This window comes from Nerophis lumbriciformis, linkage group LG30 (genome assembly GCF_033978685.3).
Source record: "Nerophis lumbriciformis linkage group LG30, RoL_Nlum_v2.1, whole genome shotgun sequence".
NCBI lineage: Eukaryota > Metazoa > Chordata > Actinopteri > Syngnathiformes > Syngnathidae > Nerophis > Nerophis lumbriciformis.
Genome location: NC_084577.2, coordinates 18,673,723 through 18,688,207, shown reverse-complemented (window position 1 = coordinate 18,688,207; position 14,485 = coordinate 18,673,723). Strand labels below are relative to the sequence as shown.

General features: G+C 39.3%; 1 protein-coding gene across 2 annotated transcripts in view; it reads left to right on the top strand.

Annotated features, from left to right (window-relative positions):
- clpb (ClpB family mitochondrial disaggregase) overlaps positions 1–14,485 on the top strand; it is a 93,367-nt gene that overhangs the window by 26,767 nt on the left and 52,115 nt on the right. For both annotated transcript variants that reach the window (XM_061925757.1, XM_061925756.1), the window contains exons 4-5: positions 6,191–6,294; positions 12,500–12,628. In XM_061925757.1, the coding sequence (XP_061781741.1) occupies positions 6,191–6,294; positions 12,500–12,628 (233 nt within the window). The remainder of the gene's footprint in view (positions 1–6,190; positions 6,295–12,499; positions 12,629–14,485) is intronic.

Below are 14,485 nucleotides of genomic sequence, written 5' to 3'. Positions count from 1 at the left end.
AAGGTTTTTTTTAAATTATTTGGAAATGTCCGGCAGGCTGGATTGAAAAGCTTAACAGGTCGCTGGATGTTTTTTTCCCGGGTTTGGTTCAAGTGCTCCCAAACAATGCTTGGACGCACACAATGCTTGGCATAAACACTCTAGTGTGGTTGTGTAGGGCCACAACCATGGGGGACTAAGGGCAGGGGGCACGTGATTATTGCCTGTTCTACTTTGATGAACTGAATGACCTCCTGGATACAATTATCTTTGGTGAGTCGACTATTACTCTTTGTAATAGTTTTAGTTTGGTTTAGCAGCATTGCAGACATAGCCATTCAAAAGCCCTTAGAGAAAATTGCTAATTTAACATCGCTTCGAACGTCGTCATCATGACAGATTTACGACTGTATTTCCTAAATAAGGTGTACTATTTAAGTTTTTATTGTAGCCAAACATTTTCCCCAAAGACATAATGTCTAAAGAACATTTGTTTTTTCATAGTTTTTGCCCATTTATTGTGTTTTGTTTACTTTACAATTAATGCCAAAACACCATAGCAGTTTTTAATTAGCTTTGCTGCGGTAGGAGATATCCAACACTTTCTTTTCCCCCTTGGACAACTGTGTTAAAATACTCACTAGGCTGCAGTCAGCCCCTAGCGTTACACGAGTTATATTAAAGACCGAAATGGGGCCACAAACAATATCTTGTTTAGGGCCACAAAAACCCTTGGGCCGGCCATGCATGGATGCATCCTCTATCTCTGTCTGTCTTTTCCGCTCGCCATGTCTACAACACGAAAGGCTCCACCGCTCATGCTTCTACTTCACATATAGTTTAATAGTTTAGTCTGTATTTGAAGGGACAATGCACAGAAACATTAAGCTCAAAGACAGATATGTTCTGTACCAGATTATAGCTAAATAGCTCATTTCCATCTGCAGTCCCTGGCTACCTAAATTAAAGGGATACAAAAATCATGCAATAAAATTATGACAATAAAATCATACTATAGCATGTAATCAAATTAAGAAAGGTCCTAAAATGCCCTTTCATTGACACATACTTAATATACAATACAACCACACCTCATTTACATCATCACACAAAGACAATACATGCTCTTGTTCACATCTGTCATCATTTGTAAAAACAACCATGATTTTAACAGACATGCTTCACAATTTACAACGAAAATGCTCTCATGGATAAATATAATACACATTAAGTTGATGTGTCAAACATAGTGCCCACCTTAGTGACCGTGTGAGCAGCTTTGATTGCTCCAAAGCCACTTTTTAACTTCAATTGTGAATGAAGAGTAATCTGATAGACTTTTCAAGTTTGTTGTGAGGTCGTTCCATTCCTTTATCGCTTTATATGAAAAGGCTGATTGTGCAAAAGATGTTTTACATCTGGGTACGCTACACTGCCCCCTGGTGGAGGCTCGTGTGTTTCTAGTTGTCAAAGCAGATGTAAACTGGACAAAGTGCTTAAGTGGCGCTGGGGCAGTGTTATTTATCATCATGTTGCGCAATACACATGCATATGATCGGAACTACTGACACAAATGCTCCAAACTAAATAGTAGAACAAAAACAAAAAACATCCGGATGGTTCTGATTTTTTTCGTAAACTGTTTCATTCCTTATTTTTGCATATGGCTTTTTTTTTTTTTTTAATAAACCGTTCCATCCCTTGTGCATATGCAGCATAAACGCATGTTTGCGTGCGCGTATTCCTGTAGACAAAGAGTACCTGGAATGTCCGTTAGGTCACAGTCAAGTGGTGTTGCCGAGGTAGTGTGTGTTTATTCTCTAAGGTGGCACGCTCCAATGAAGGTCTACACACATGCACATACCCTGCCGGAAACAAGGCCGACCCTTCGCCCCTGCAATATACTCGTATGCACATACGACAAGGCAGACCAGTGTGTAGCGGTCACTGGACTGTGTCCACCGTAACGGGACAGACAAGAGGGCAACCAGGCTAAGAGTCATGGTCAATGTTGTCGTCTTTATTTTCTATGTCTTTGTGTGTGACTTGAATGAGCAGTTGTTGGCCTTATTTCATATGCATGTGCTATGTTTATTCACAAGATCCGCATCATTTGCTCGACAGTGGTGGGTTTAACACAATATATCAGTGTTTTTCAACCTTTTTTGAGCCAAGGCACATTTTTTGCGTTGAAAAAATCCGGAGGCACACCACCAGCAGAAGTTATTAAAAAACGAGACTCAGTTGACAGTAAAAAGTTGTTGTCGCAATTGTTGGATATGACTTTAAACCATAACCAAACATGCATCAATATAGCTCTTGTCTCAAAGTAGGTGTACTGTCACCACCTGTCACATCACACCGGGACTTATTTTGAGTTTTTTGCTGTTCTCCTGTGTGTAGTATTTTAGTTATTTTCTTGCGCTCCTATTATGGTGGCTTTTTCTCTTTTTTTGGTATTTTCCTGTAGCAGTTTCATGTCTTCCTTTGAGCGATATTTCCCGCATCTACTTTGTTTTAGCAATCAAGAATATTTCTGTTGTTTTTATCCTTCTTTGTGGGGACATTGTTGATTGTCATGTCATGTTCTTTTTCCACAGTAAGTCTTTGCTGTCGTCCAGCCTTCTGTTTTTGTTTACTTCGTAGCCATTGCAGTTTTAGTTTCGTTCTGCATAGCCTTCCCTAAGCTTCAATGCCTTTTTTTAGTGGCACTCACCTTTTGTTTATTTTTTTTTGTTTAAGCATTAGACACCTTTTTTACCTGCACACTGCCTCCCGCTGTTTTCGACATCTACAGAGCAATTAGCTACCGGCTGCCACTTACTGATATGGAAGAGTATTACACAGTTACTCTGCCGCGCTCTAGACAGCACTGACACTCAACAACAACACATAATTTTCAGACTATAATTACTGGTTAGCAAAAAATATTTTTAACCCAAATAGGTGAAATTAGATAATCTCCCTCGGCACACCAGACTGTATCTCACGGCATACTAGTTGAAAAACACTGCAATATATGATCCCTTCAAAGGGGAACTGCACTGTTTTCTTTTCTTTTTCCTGTCATTCACAATTCCTATGTGAGACGAGGTCACACATGTCTTTCTTTTTTAATGCATTCTAAATAAATAAACGCTAGCAATAGGTGGCTAACAATGCAGGAAATGGGTATTCAATCTATTCCACCTATTGAGTGCTCTAAAAAAAAATACCAAAACCTCCAACTTTTTACAAGCATGCCGTAAGTATATATGTAATGTAGTAACAGACACATTCATAATAACATGGGGTATTTACGTATTTTGGTCATTTTAAGCATTACGGTGGAACATTGATTTAACAGAGCGCATCACAACATTAACAACTACTAAAAATTATGGCAGACTTTGTGATAGACGACGACTACTTTTGGACACATGATGAAACAGAACTTTCTGGTTTTGAGGCAGAACATAGGGAGGATGAGCTACAAGTTTTAGAAACTGAGTGATAAGCAGATCTAACTATATCGTGAAACACTAAACATCATGTACTGTAGCTGAAAAAGAAATACAAACTACAAACATAATAAAACTGTACAATGTTCGCTTTCATTGGTATGCTGACTGAAGGGATGTTTATATCTTTCAGCACAAGACTTGTGTTCTCCATTTAGAGGATGAATTTATCATAAACCTCAATCAAGTAAAAATGGGAGCACCTGTTGTGTCTGCCTCGCAATGCCTTCAGGTCTAAATTGAATTTCAAAGTTGACCAAGTTATCTTAATTTGTCGTTATTTATACTTTCTAAATAAATGATGTGATAATGTTCATCAGTCAAATAGGTGGAATCGAGATTTACCGTATTTTTCTGAGTATAAGTCGCACCGGAGTATAAGTCGCACCTGCCGAAAATGCATAATAAAGAAGGAAAAAAACATATATAAGTCGCACTGGAGCCCGGCCAAACTATGAAAAAAACTGCGACTTATAGTCCGAAAAATACGGTACTCATTTTCCTCAACTGATGTACTAACATCATGTACTTTATTCTGCACATATGTAGCATCATTTACAACAAAACCTGTAATTTTGGACACATTTTGATAATCAAACATGAAGTTTGAAGGAGATACTTTTTATTTCTGCATATTAATGCGTGTCGAGAAAATGTGTCCCCGGTTATAAGTACAACACCAAATGTACCGATTATCCAAAGCATTTATTTGGGTAGAAATGTCACAGGTTACATTGCTAACAACATCTTTGACAATCAACGCATGAACGTAACAATCCACGTGTTTTATCATTACTATCCCTAATAAGCAGCAGAAGTACGTAGTATCCAAACATGGAAATGTTGTCTCTGTCTTAACACGACATATAGCTCCGCCTCCTCAGAAGTCATGCACGGTCTTGCGGCAGGAGATACAAAGAATTGCTATTGCGACATCCAGTGGATACATTTAGAACAGCAGTTTCTGTCATCCAAAATGTTTAAAAAGTTAAAGTCCTAAATAGGGCTGGGCGATATATCGATATACTCGATATATCGCGGGTTTGTCTCTGTGCGATATAGAAAATGACTATATCGTGATATTTGAGTATACGTTCTCACGCAGTTGCTTTTAGCTGCGGGCATTACACTACAGGCTCTTCTCACTCTTTCTTGTCTCTCCTTCTCACAGACAGCAAGCGCACCTTCTTACATACGTCACATACGTATACGCCCTCGCGGAGCAGAGAGGTAGCAGCATGGGTAACGTTGGCTGTGGTGCGAGTGGTAATACGAGAGAGAGAAGGTGCGAATCTGGTAACATATAAAGGAAGAATTAATTCCTAAGAAAAACAGCAGGGGGTCCATCGTCTGGCGGTGGTTTGGCTTCAAGGGGGAATATGTCGAACAGACAACCATAATTTGTCAAGTGTGGGGGAAAAGCGTTGCTACAAAAAAGTAGCATTACTGCTAAAATGTAGCATCATTTGAAAAGTCACCCGCTAGAGAATGAAGAGTGCTTGAAACGCCGCATGTCAACATCTCCATTCAGTGCCACACCCACAAAATGCCGAGGCAACCATTTCCACATCAACACCGTATGAAAAAAATAGTGAACAACAGAAGGAGATAACGTCCGCAAGAACCTACCACATAGCGAAGCACATACACTATTTGATTTCCTATTATGCAGCTCATTTTTATTTGACAGTTATTGAAATATCTTGTGTGGCATCATGCACAAAAGTGCACTTTGTTTTAAACTATTGCAGTGGCGTTCTGTACAAAAAGTGCACTTTAATTTAGTGTTGTTTTGATATGTCAACTTAGTGACATCATGCACAAAAGTGTACTAATAGCTCGTTTTAAAATGTCTCTGACAATCTTACACTTTCTGTTTTGAAATGACATGAATGTATGTGCCTCTGCTTAATAACTGTTTAATAAATACTGTTTTGGTAAATTTACTTAGTTGTGATTTCCCTCTCTGCATGATAGTTTAAAATGAGCATATATTAATGCAGTATGAACAAGAATGTTTTAATGTAGACACATAGAATCATCATACTGCTGTGATTATATGCATCAAGTGTTCATTCAAGGCTAAGGCAAAATATCGAGATATATATATCGTGTATCGTGACATGGCCTAAAAATATTGAGATATTAAAAAAAGGCCATATCGCCCAGCCCTAGTCCTAAAGTTAAAGTCCCAACGATTGTCACACACACACTAGGTGTGATGAAATTTGTCCTCTGCATTTGATCCATCCCCATGTTCACCCCCTGGGAGGTGATGGGAGCAGTGAGCAGCAGTGTGCGCCGCGCTCGGGAATAATTTGGTGATTTAACCCCCAATTCCAACCCTTGATGCTGAGTGACAAGCAAGGAGGTAATGGGTCCCATTTTTTGTAGTCTTTGATATGACTCACAACGTCCCAGTCTCAGGGCGGACACTCTAACCACAAGGCCACTGAGCTGGTTAGTTCATTTTTATACTTGAAAAACTCATCTCGGGGGCCTGGTAAAACTTGTTGGCGGGCTTAGTTCGGCTCGCGGGCTGTACGTTTGACATCCCTGTAATAGACCCTTAACCTTCAATGTCGAAATGTTTTATTACTCGATGTCATTGTGAGTCCATGATCATGTTTTTGTTTTGTTTGACTGATTCAGTTGTTAGCATAAAGTATCCCATATCATTTTTTTTTGTCTTTTTGTTTGTTCCCCACCAGTGTGGTGAAGGTTCTGCTTGAAGCCGGTGCTGACCCGAATGCTGGAGATCACTTCAACAATGTTTATGACACCTCGAGGGAGAAAGGAATCCACTCACTGGAAGGTAAAGAAAAAAAAAGTGTGCAAATGTGTAGCATTTGTTATATGTGGCTGCGATATTACACTAGTTTACAAATGGAAACCATGCAACATTGTGATTTGCATAAATATTAGCATATATGCACATTTTATTTCTTCTGTATTATTCATTGTATATGTTCTCTGCACGTGTTATTTGTTTTCTCCTCACACACACTCACGCACAAACAGGGTGGCACAGACACACACTCGGCCCCCTCCCCAGCCTGTGTTGGGTTTCTGCAGACATATTTATATGGGATATGTATATTGCAGACATTTATATGGCTGTCAGGTTTGAGTCCACGTGGGGCCAGCATAGCGTGGGGAAGCGTTTCCCAGATGCACACTGATGGATGGGCTAGGGGGGCCTGTGCGACGCTTTATTGGGTTAGCTATGATTATCCGGCCTGCCTCTCTCTGTCTCTCTCTCTCTCTCTCACACACACACGCACACACACATACTGCAGAGAGAAACTGTTTTTAGAGAGTAGGGTGCAGGAAAAGGAAGAAGGAAGAAAAGATGCAGGGGAAGAAACGGTGGGGAGCGAGAAGAACATGGGGATGGATAGAGCAAAGTTAAAGATGGAGGAGAAGATGCTGTGATATAGGGTGGGATTGATGAGGGAGAGGAAGCCGGGAAATGGATGAGACAAAGTTATTGGGATAGAGAGTGTGGGTTGGGGGGGGGAAGATGAGTGTGCAAGTGGTGAAGGGAATTGATGAATGCCAAAGAAGAGAGGAAGGAGGCGGAAAAAGAAAAATACAACAGGATGATGGAGTGGCACAAGATGAGTGCTCTTATGGAAAGGGGAAGAAGAAAACAATATGTCTGTTATTACTAAGGAGCGGAGTAAAAAAGACACTGTTCACATGTTCATTTTGAACAAGCCCAACTGTGAAAATGAACTATGCGAAACATGAAAGACAATATTGCAGTCTGGTACGCTGCTGCTGCTGCTGTTGTGCTCTTATATTGAGCATAAATACTTTACTTTTCAATTTGGAAAGAGTTCTCACACTACTACTTTTCAGGTGAAAATGGAAAAGTTGTTTTTCTTGCATATGCACACAAGACTGGTGGCATTTTAGCGCCTGGAAACGTAACAAAACAGAAACAGGCGTCAGAGTGGAACTATTTCAATACTTGTTTTTCATACTTTGAGTGAATTAGGGTTGTACGGTATACCGGTATTGGTATAGTACCGCGATACTAATGAATCATATTCGGTGCTATACCGCCTCTAAAAAGTACCGGTCAGCGACCCCCCGTCGTCGTCACGCCGTGTCATAGCTGCTTTTACGAGCAGACGAGCATGTTCGGCAGCGCACAATCACTGAGTACTTAAAAGCAGACAATGTGTGTAGACAGAAAAGAGAGAACGGACGCATTTTGGCGTAAAAACTGACGATAAAGGTGAAGCTATAACACTGAAACGCCCTCAGGAAGAGGTGCTTTAAGACATGGCTAGCTAGCTAGCGGCTAAAGTCCAGCCCCAGTCTGCAGTGTTTTAGCTACTTCTAAATCACTAATCCTTGCCTCCATGGTGACAAATAAAGTAAGTTTCTTACCAGTATCATCCCTGCAGGACGAGGAGTAGCTAAACATGCTTCAGTATACACATCGTAGCTCACCGGGGTCACAATGTAAACAAACGCTATTGGTGGATCTACACCTGACATCCACTGTAATGATACCAAGTACAAGAGCGTATCTAGTCGATACTACTTTGATTATATCAATCTTTTTTAGCATCACAAAATCTTCTTTTGTTTTTTTAGAATTTATACTATGTTTATAAACTCAGGAAATACGTCCCTGGACACATGAGGACTTTGAATATGACCAATGTATGATCCTGTAACTACTTGTGCATCGATACCTACATTTGTGGTATCATCCAAAAGTAATGTAAAGCATCCGAACAACAGAAGAATAAGTGATTTATTACATTTTAACAGAAGTGTAGATAGAACACGTTAAAGAGAAAGCAAGGAGATATTAACAGTAAATGAACAAGTAGGTTAATAATTAATTTTCTACTACGTGTACCTCCATAATTTTGACAAAATAGTAGAATGGAAAATGACACAATATGTTACTGCATACGTCAGCAGACTAAATTAGGAGCCTTTGTTTGCTTACTTACTAATAAAAGAAAAGTTGTCTAGTATCACTATTTTATTTAAGGACAAACTGGCAATAAGAAACATGTTTAATGTACCGTGATATTTTTTGTTAAAATAAAGCCAATAATGCCATTGTTTGTGGTCCAATTTATTTAGAAAAGTATCAAAGTACCAAAAAGTATTGAAATACATTTTGGTACCGATACTGGTACTAAAATATTGGTATCGGGACAACACTAGTGTGCATATAGTATTGCTGTTTATGTCTTAAAGGGGAACTGCACTTTTTTGGGGGGAATTTTCCCTGTCATTTACAATTCCTATGTAAGACAAGAACACTTATGATTTTCTTTTTTTATGCGTTCTAAGTCATAAAATACAACACGTACAAGGTGGCTAACAATGTAGCTAATGAGGGTACACTATTCTGCCCATAAAGCCCTATAAAAAAATAATCCCAAAACTGCCTCCAATACTCCATTTACCTGAATATTAACCAAGTATTATTGATATTGTTAATACAATTGCTAAGGCAGACAAACTTTTTTTAGTGGTGCCGTGATCACAGAGAGCAAACTAGCTTATGCTGCTATATTGACATATTGAGTTGAGTTAATTCTATATTCTAAATCACACCTCTAACCTAGATAGTAGAAGTATTTGGCAATCAACCAAGAAATTGGTAAACTTTTACTTTAATGCCTGGAGACACACGAAAAAAATGCTTGTTTGCGCCAACTTCTTTTTCCTTATTTATTTTAAATTTTTTACCTGTATGAGGATTATGATGAACTCTTCTTCTAAACGAGAAATATGAACATTCCATCAATCGACATCCCAGTGAGAGCAGATATCGTACTGTAAGTGATTGTTTTATTATGTTAGTAGTTTTATTTTATTTTTTTCTTCTGAAACTTTTAGATCACCCTTTTTATATTCAGGCGCAAAAATAAAGTATTCTGGATCATAATTGTCCCAAAGTAGTTTTTGTTGGCTCTCATGAAGTCTGTCATGATTAGTAGTAGTGTTGTAGTTGTTGCAGGAAAAAGCGAACGTGTGAAAATCATATGTCGCCGTATGCTTAAAATTAGTTAAATAAATTACATGTTATTATGAATGCCTGTTACTACATTTTACAGCATGTATATAAAACTTTTATGGAGGTTTTTGAAGGTCTTTTTAGAGCGCTTTATAGGCGCATTTTTTGCTCCTTTGTTAGCTGACTTTTACTAGAGTTTATTTAAGAGTTAGAATGCACAGAAAAAGAAAATCGTATGTGTTTCTGTCTTACATAAGGATTGTGAAGGAGAGGCAAAATAAAAAAATAAATATATAGTTCCTCTTTAATGCATGCACGTTTTTTAATTTAAAAAAAAATTGAGAACAATAGAAAAAACAGAAACCCTCTTCCTAAAATAAAAATAATCACCAATCCTTACATGTTCAGCATGCCTGCACGAAACCAAACTTTCAGCATATCGATGCAAGCGGTAAAATAAGGTAATTAAGCAATGTGTGAATATAAGCTAGTACGAACACTTCTCTGCAGTCTACATAACATGTAATGGTGTTTTTTTGGTCAAAATGTTGCATAGATTATGTTTTACAGATCATCTTCAAGCTGTTCTCTGACCGTCTCTTCAGGATGCTCTCTTTTGTGGGCGGTGTCACTACACTATTGGTACTGGAAGACACGATTTCCTTTTTAGCATTTTTTTTTTTTTTACAACTGAGCTTCTGTTTTGTATAAAAAGAGTGACGAGAGAAAGAGAGAACAAGAATATAACAACTAGATGAAGCAATTCCTGAAGGAATTAAATAAATGGGTTGTACTTGTATAGCGCTTTTCTACCTTCAAGGTACTCAAAGCGCTTTGACACTACTTCCACATTTACCCATTCACACACACATTCACACACTGATGGAGGGAGCTGCCATGCACGGCGCTAACCAGCACCCATCAGGAGCAAGGGTGAAGTGTCTTGCTCAGGACACAACGGACATGACGAGCGTGTGAATGCTCCAATGCTGAAGTTGAACTTCAAAATGACTAATTGTTGAAGTCGAGCACACAATTCCTGAACAGGCTGAATATTTTGAAGTTGGAACGGTTTGAATCAGATGAAAAATGTGGGAATTGTGGAACTATGAAGAAATTCAATGGGAATTTCCACAAAAATTGGGAATTTTGGGTAAAGCGGGAATTTTTTTGAAAATGGTAAAAAACTTGAATGGTTTGAATGAGTTGAATTGGTTGGTGTTGAAATTTCCCAAATCAGTCGAGAAATGTTGAAGTAGTAATATGTTGAATTGAAAAATGGTATTACGGAATTCCTGGAATTTCAGGAAAACCGGGAATTTTTCCAGTTCAAAAAACAACTTAGTTTTTTGTCCTAATTAAGAGGAATGTTTGGACGATGGAACGGTTAAAATGCGTTGAAAATGTGGAAGGAGTAGTTGCCAGAAAAAAGGGTGGAAATAGGGCTTTAGAAAACCAGGAATTCTGGAAAATCCTGGAATTTTTTTGAACTTGGAAAAAGGGTAGTTTAAATTTCCAGAATGGTGGAATGTGTTGAAGGTGGAATTGTATGAATAGGTTGTAAAATGTGGAAATGGTGAAAGTTTGAAAAATGGCCAATTCATTTTAAATGGGGAAAAATGTGCCCGAAAACCGGGAAATCTGGGAATTTTTGGAATTTGTCAAGAGAAAGCCCACGATTCCCGAATAAGCTGAAGAGGTTGAAGTTGGAACGGTTTGAATCGGATGAAAAATGTGGAAGTTAGAGCGCGCTAAAATCTGGTGAAGAAGAAGAAGAAGAAGTAGTTTAATAAATAGATTAATTTTGATGTAGAAAACCTTATGTGTGAATGCTTTGGAGCGTTCACACAATTAACAAGGGGTAGCTTCAAGAAATCAGAGAGTATTATTTATCGCCACAATTTCAATCACTTTCACTCTTCTGTATTTGCAATGAATGACTCCCATCGAGTAATTTCTTTTTTAAATGTTGATTTTTTTCAAAGTGGCACTTCACTTTGATTTATAGCATCGGCCTAACAAAAAATAGACTTTTAAATTGTCAGTTTTGTAAATTGATTTACTTGAAGTAAATAAAGTAAGAAAAAAAGATCGGTTATATTTGACATTTAGGGCCGCTGAGCAAATTGTTTGGGTTTCTGCATGGATCTGTACGGTTTCAAAATACTGTATTGTTGAATAACGTTATTTTTGTTTTGTATGTAATGTCCTATATTACATTGTTATTGAAATTAAGATTGCTAAAAAACAGTGACGGCGTGCACACACGTAACTGCCATAGTCTCTGTGCATGCGTTAACCGATCTTGTCTTCCGGTACCGATCGTGTAGTGAAAGGCAGATTTATTTATGTGCTTTCACTTCGACTGCGTCTCCTCCCCGTCAGCCATGTTGTAGTTTTTAGCGCTTCCATGTGGTGTCTACTGACAGATATAAGTATGAGCAAGTCTGTCTCACAGTAAAAGTATAGAGACAAATGAGGAACCCATTGTGTACAATGTTGGACTACAATGGCAGACTCGCACAAAGCTATTGGGGTAAATCTCTACCATATATGGATATATTCGCTGATGTCACAAGCTGGAAAAATGTCACATGGCTCATTTGGATGGAGTATGAAGGAAGGCAAGATTGTTTTACAAAATCTCCGTCATGCTTCCATGGTTGAATTTCGAACTTTCGGCACATTTCGGGCATTTTTACATAAAGCAATACAAACTAAAATGATATTATATAAAACATATTTATCACTAGAATACACTAACTATATTGGTAAGTTTAAAAAAAAAAAAACCTATACAGTTACCATTAAATGGCGACCAAAGATGAATACTCTAATAGCGTCTTTTTTAATTTATGATAGATCAGCTGAAGTAAGTGTGCTGGATCCTCCAAAATTTGATGTCTGCTCTGGGCCATTTGGTCATCTAACCTAAGTTTTTACCAACAAAATAGACAAGAGGGCTTTTGTTGAAGGACTTAATATCCCTGGTAACTTTCAGGTCTCTGTTCCTCCCTTGCAGTTCTGGTGTCCAGAGAGGATGAATTCAGCAGCAGACTCAGCAGCAGGGCGGGTTTTCGAGGCTGCACCGCGCTCCACTACGCCACGCTGGCTGACGACCCATCCACTGTCCGTGTGCTGCTGGAGTTTGGTATGTCACGCCCCAAACCACAACCATGGAATTTAGAAGACATATATGTTGACTGTTCATGTTTTTAAAACATTAGAATTAAGAAAACCTCACTTCTGCATTGTACTAAACTATACTATGCCCAGGGCTTTAGGCTTTTTGTGGTCTCAATGTTTAATAATCTTTATTTATTATCATTAAACTTTTAAAAAACACCCAACCCACCCTAAGCCTAATGTCGCCACCAAACATGCACTGAAGAATTAATTATTGACATCATTTAGTGGAAACTAGCTTTTTAAAACACATGTAAAAATCCTATTTATTTAGGTTTTTGAACTGTTATATTAACATATCTAAATTATGTAATTGTAAACCCGTTCCCTTTGGCATGTATACATGCCCATCATTGATCACCGGATGCGGCTTTCCACGCACGTGCCAGTAGATAGCGCACTCCATAATCAGAAAGCCCGCAATATTTACATGTTTTTGTCTTAGTTTCATCAAGTGTTCAAATTAATGGTGTCAATAGGCCTTTTTATTGGGGCTAAAGGCACCCTTTAATATCCTTAAACCGCCCTACACTTTTGGGTGTTTTTGAGCAACAAAAGTAAGACAAATATAAAGTAGCCAGAATTTGAGTTTATATCATTGTTAATATATTATTATTTCATATTCTCTTTTCTTACATACAATTTTTTGATCAAAACAAAGTCAATTGTACACAAGAACTAAACAAAAGCAAAATCTACTATTTCTTATTTAAATCCTTTGGTTGTTGCCCTCAAAGTCTGCTGGTGTCCAGGGAATTATTCACTGAATTTGTTATTCTTACATTAGACTTAGACTAACTTTAAATGATCCACAAGGGAAATTGTTCCACACAGTAGCTCAGTTACAAAGGATGGAAAGGATAATGCACACAAGGGCACAAAAAGAGGGCGAAAACAAAAGGTATATAGTAGACTAAAAATGGAGTTTGGGGAAGCCATGGAAAACGACTTCCGGACGGCTTCGAAGCAATTCTGGACCACCATCCGCCGCCTCAGGAAGGGAAAGCAGTGCACTATCAACACCGTGTATGGCGAGGATGGTGTTCTGCTGACCTCGACTGCGGATGTTGTGGATCGGTGGAGGGAATACTTCGAAGACCTCCTCAATCCCACCAACACGCCTTCCTATGAGGAAGCAGTGCCTGGGGAGTCTGTGGTGGGCTCTCCTATTTCTGGGGCTGAGGTTGCTGAGGTAGTTAAAAAGCTCCTCGGTGGCAAGGCCCCGGGGGTAGATGAGATCCGCCCTGAGTTCCTTAAGGCTCTGGATGCTGTGGGGCTGTCTTGGTTGACAAGACTGTGCAGCATCGTGTGGACATCGGGGGCGGTACTTCTGGATTGGCAGACTGGGGTGGCGGTTCCTCTCTTTAAGAAGGGGAACCGGAGGGTGTGCTCTAACTATCGTGGGATCACACTCCTCAGCCTTCCCGGTAAGGTCTATTCGGGTGTACTGGAGAGGAGGCTACGCCGGATAGTCGAACCTCGGATTCAGGAGGAACAATGTGGTTTTCGTCCTGGTCGTGGAACTGTGGACCAGCTCTATACTCTCGGCAGGGTCCTTGAGGGTGCATGGGAGTTTGCCCAACCAGTCTACATGTGTTTTGTGGACTTGGAGAAGGCATTCGACCGTGTCCCTCGGGAAGTCCCGTGGGGAGTGCTCAGAGAGTATGGGGTATCGGACTGTCTGATTGTGGCAGTCCGCTCCCTGTATGCTCAGTGCCAGAGCTTGGTCCGCATTGCCGGCAGTAAGTCGGACACGTTTCCAGTGAGGGTTGGACTCCGCCAAGGCTGCCCTTTGTCACCGATTCTGTTCATAACTTTTATG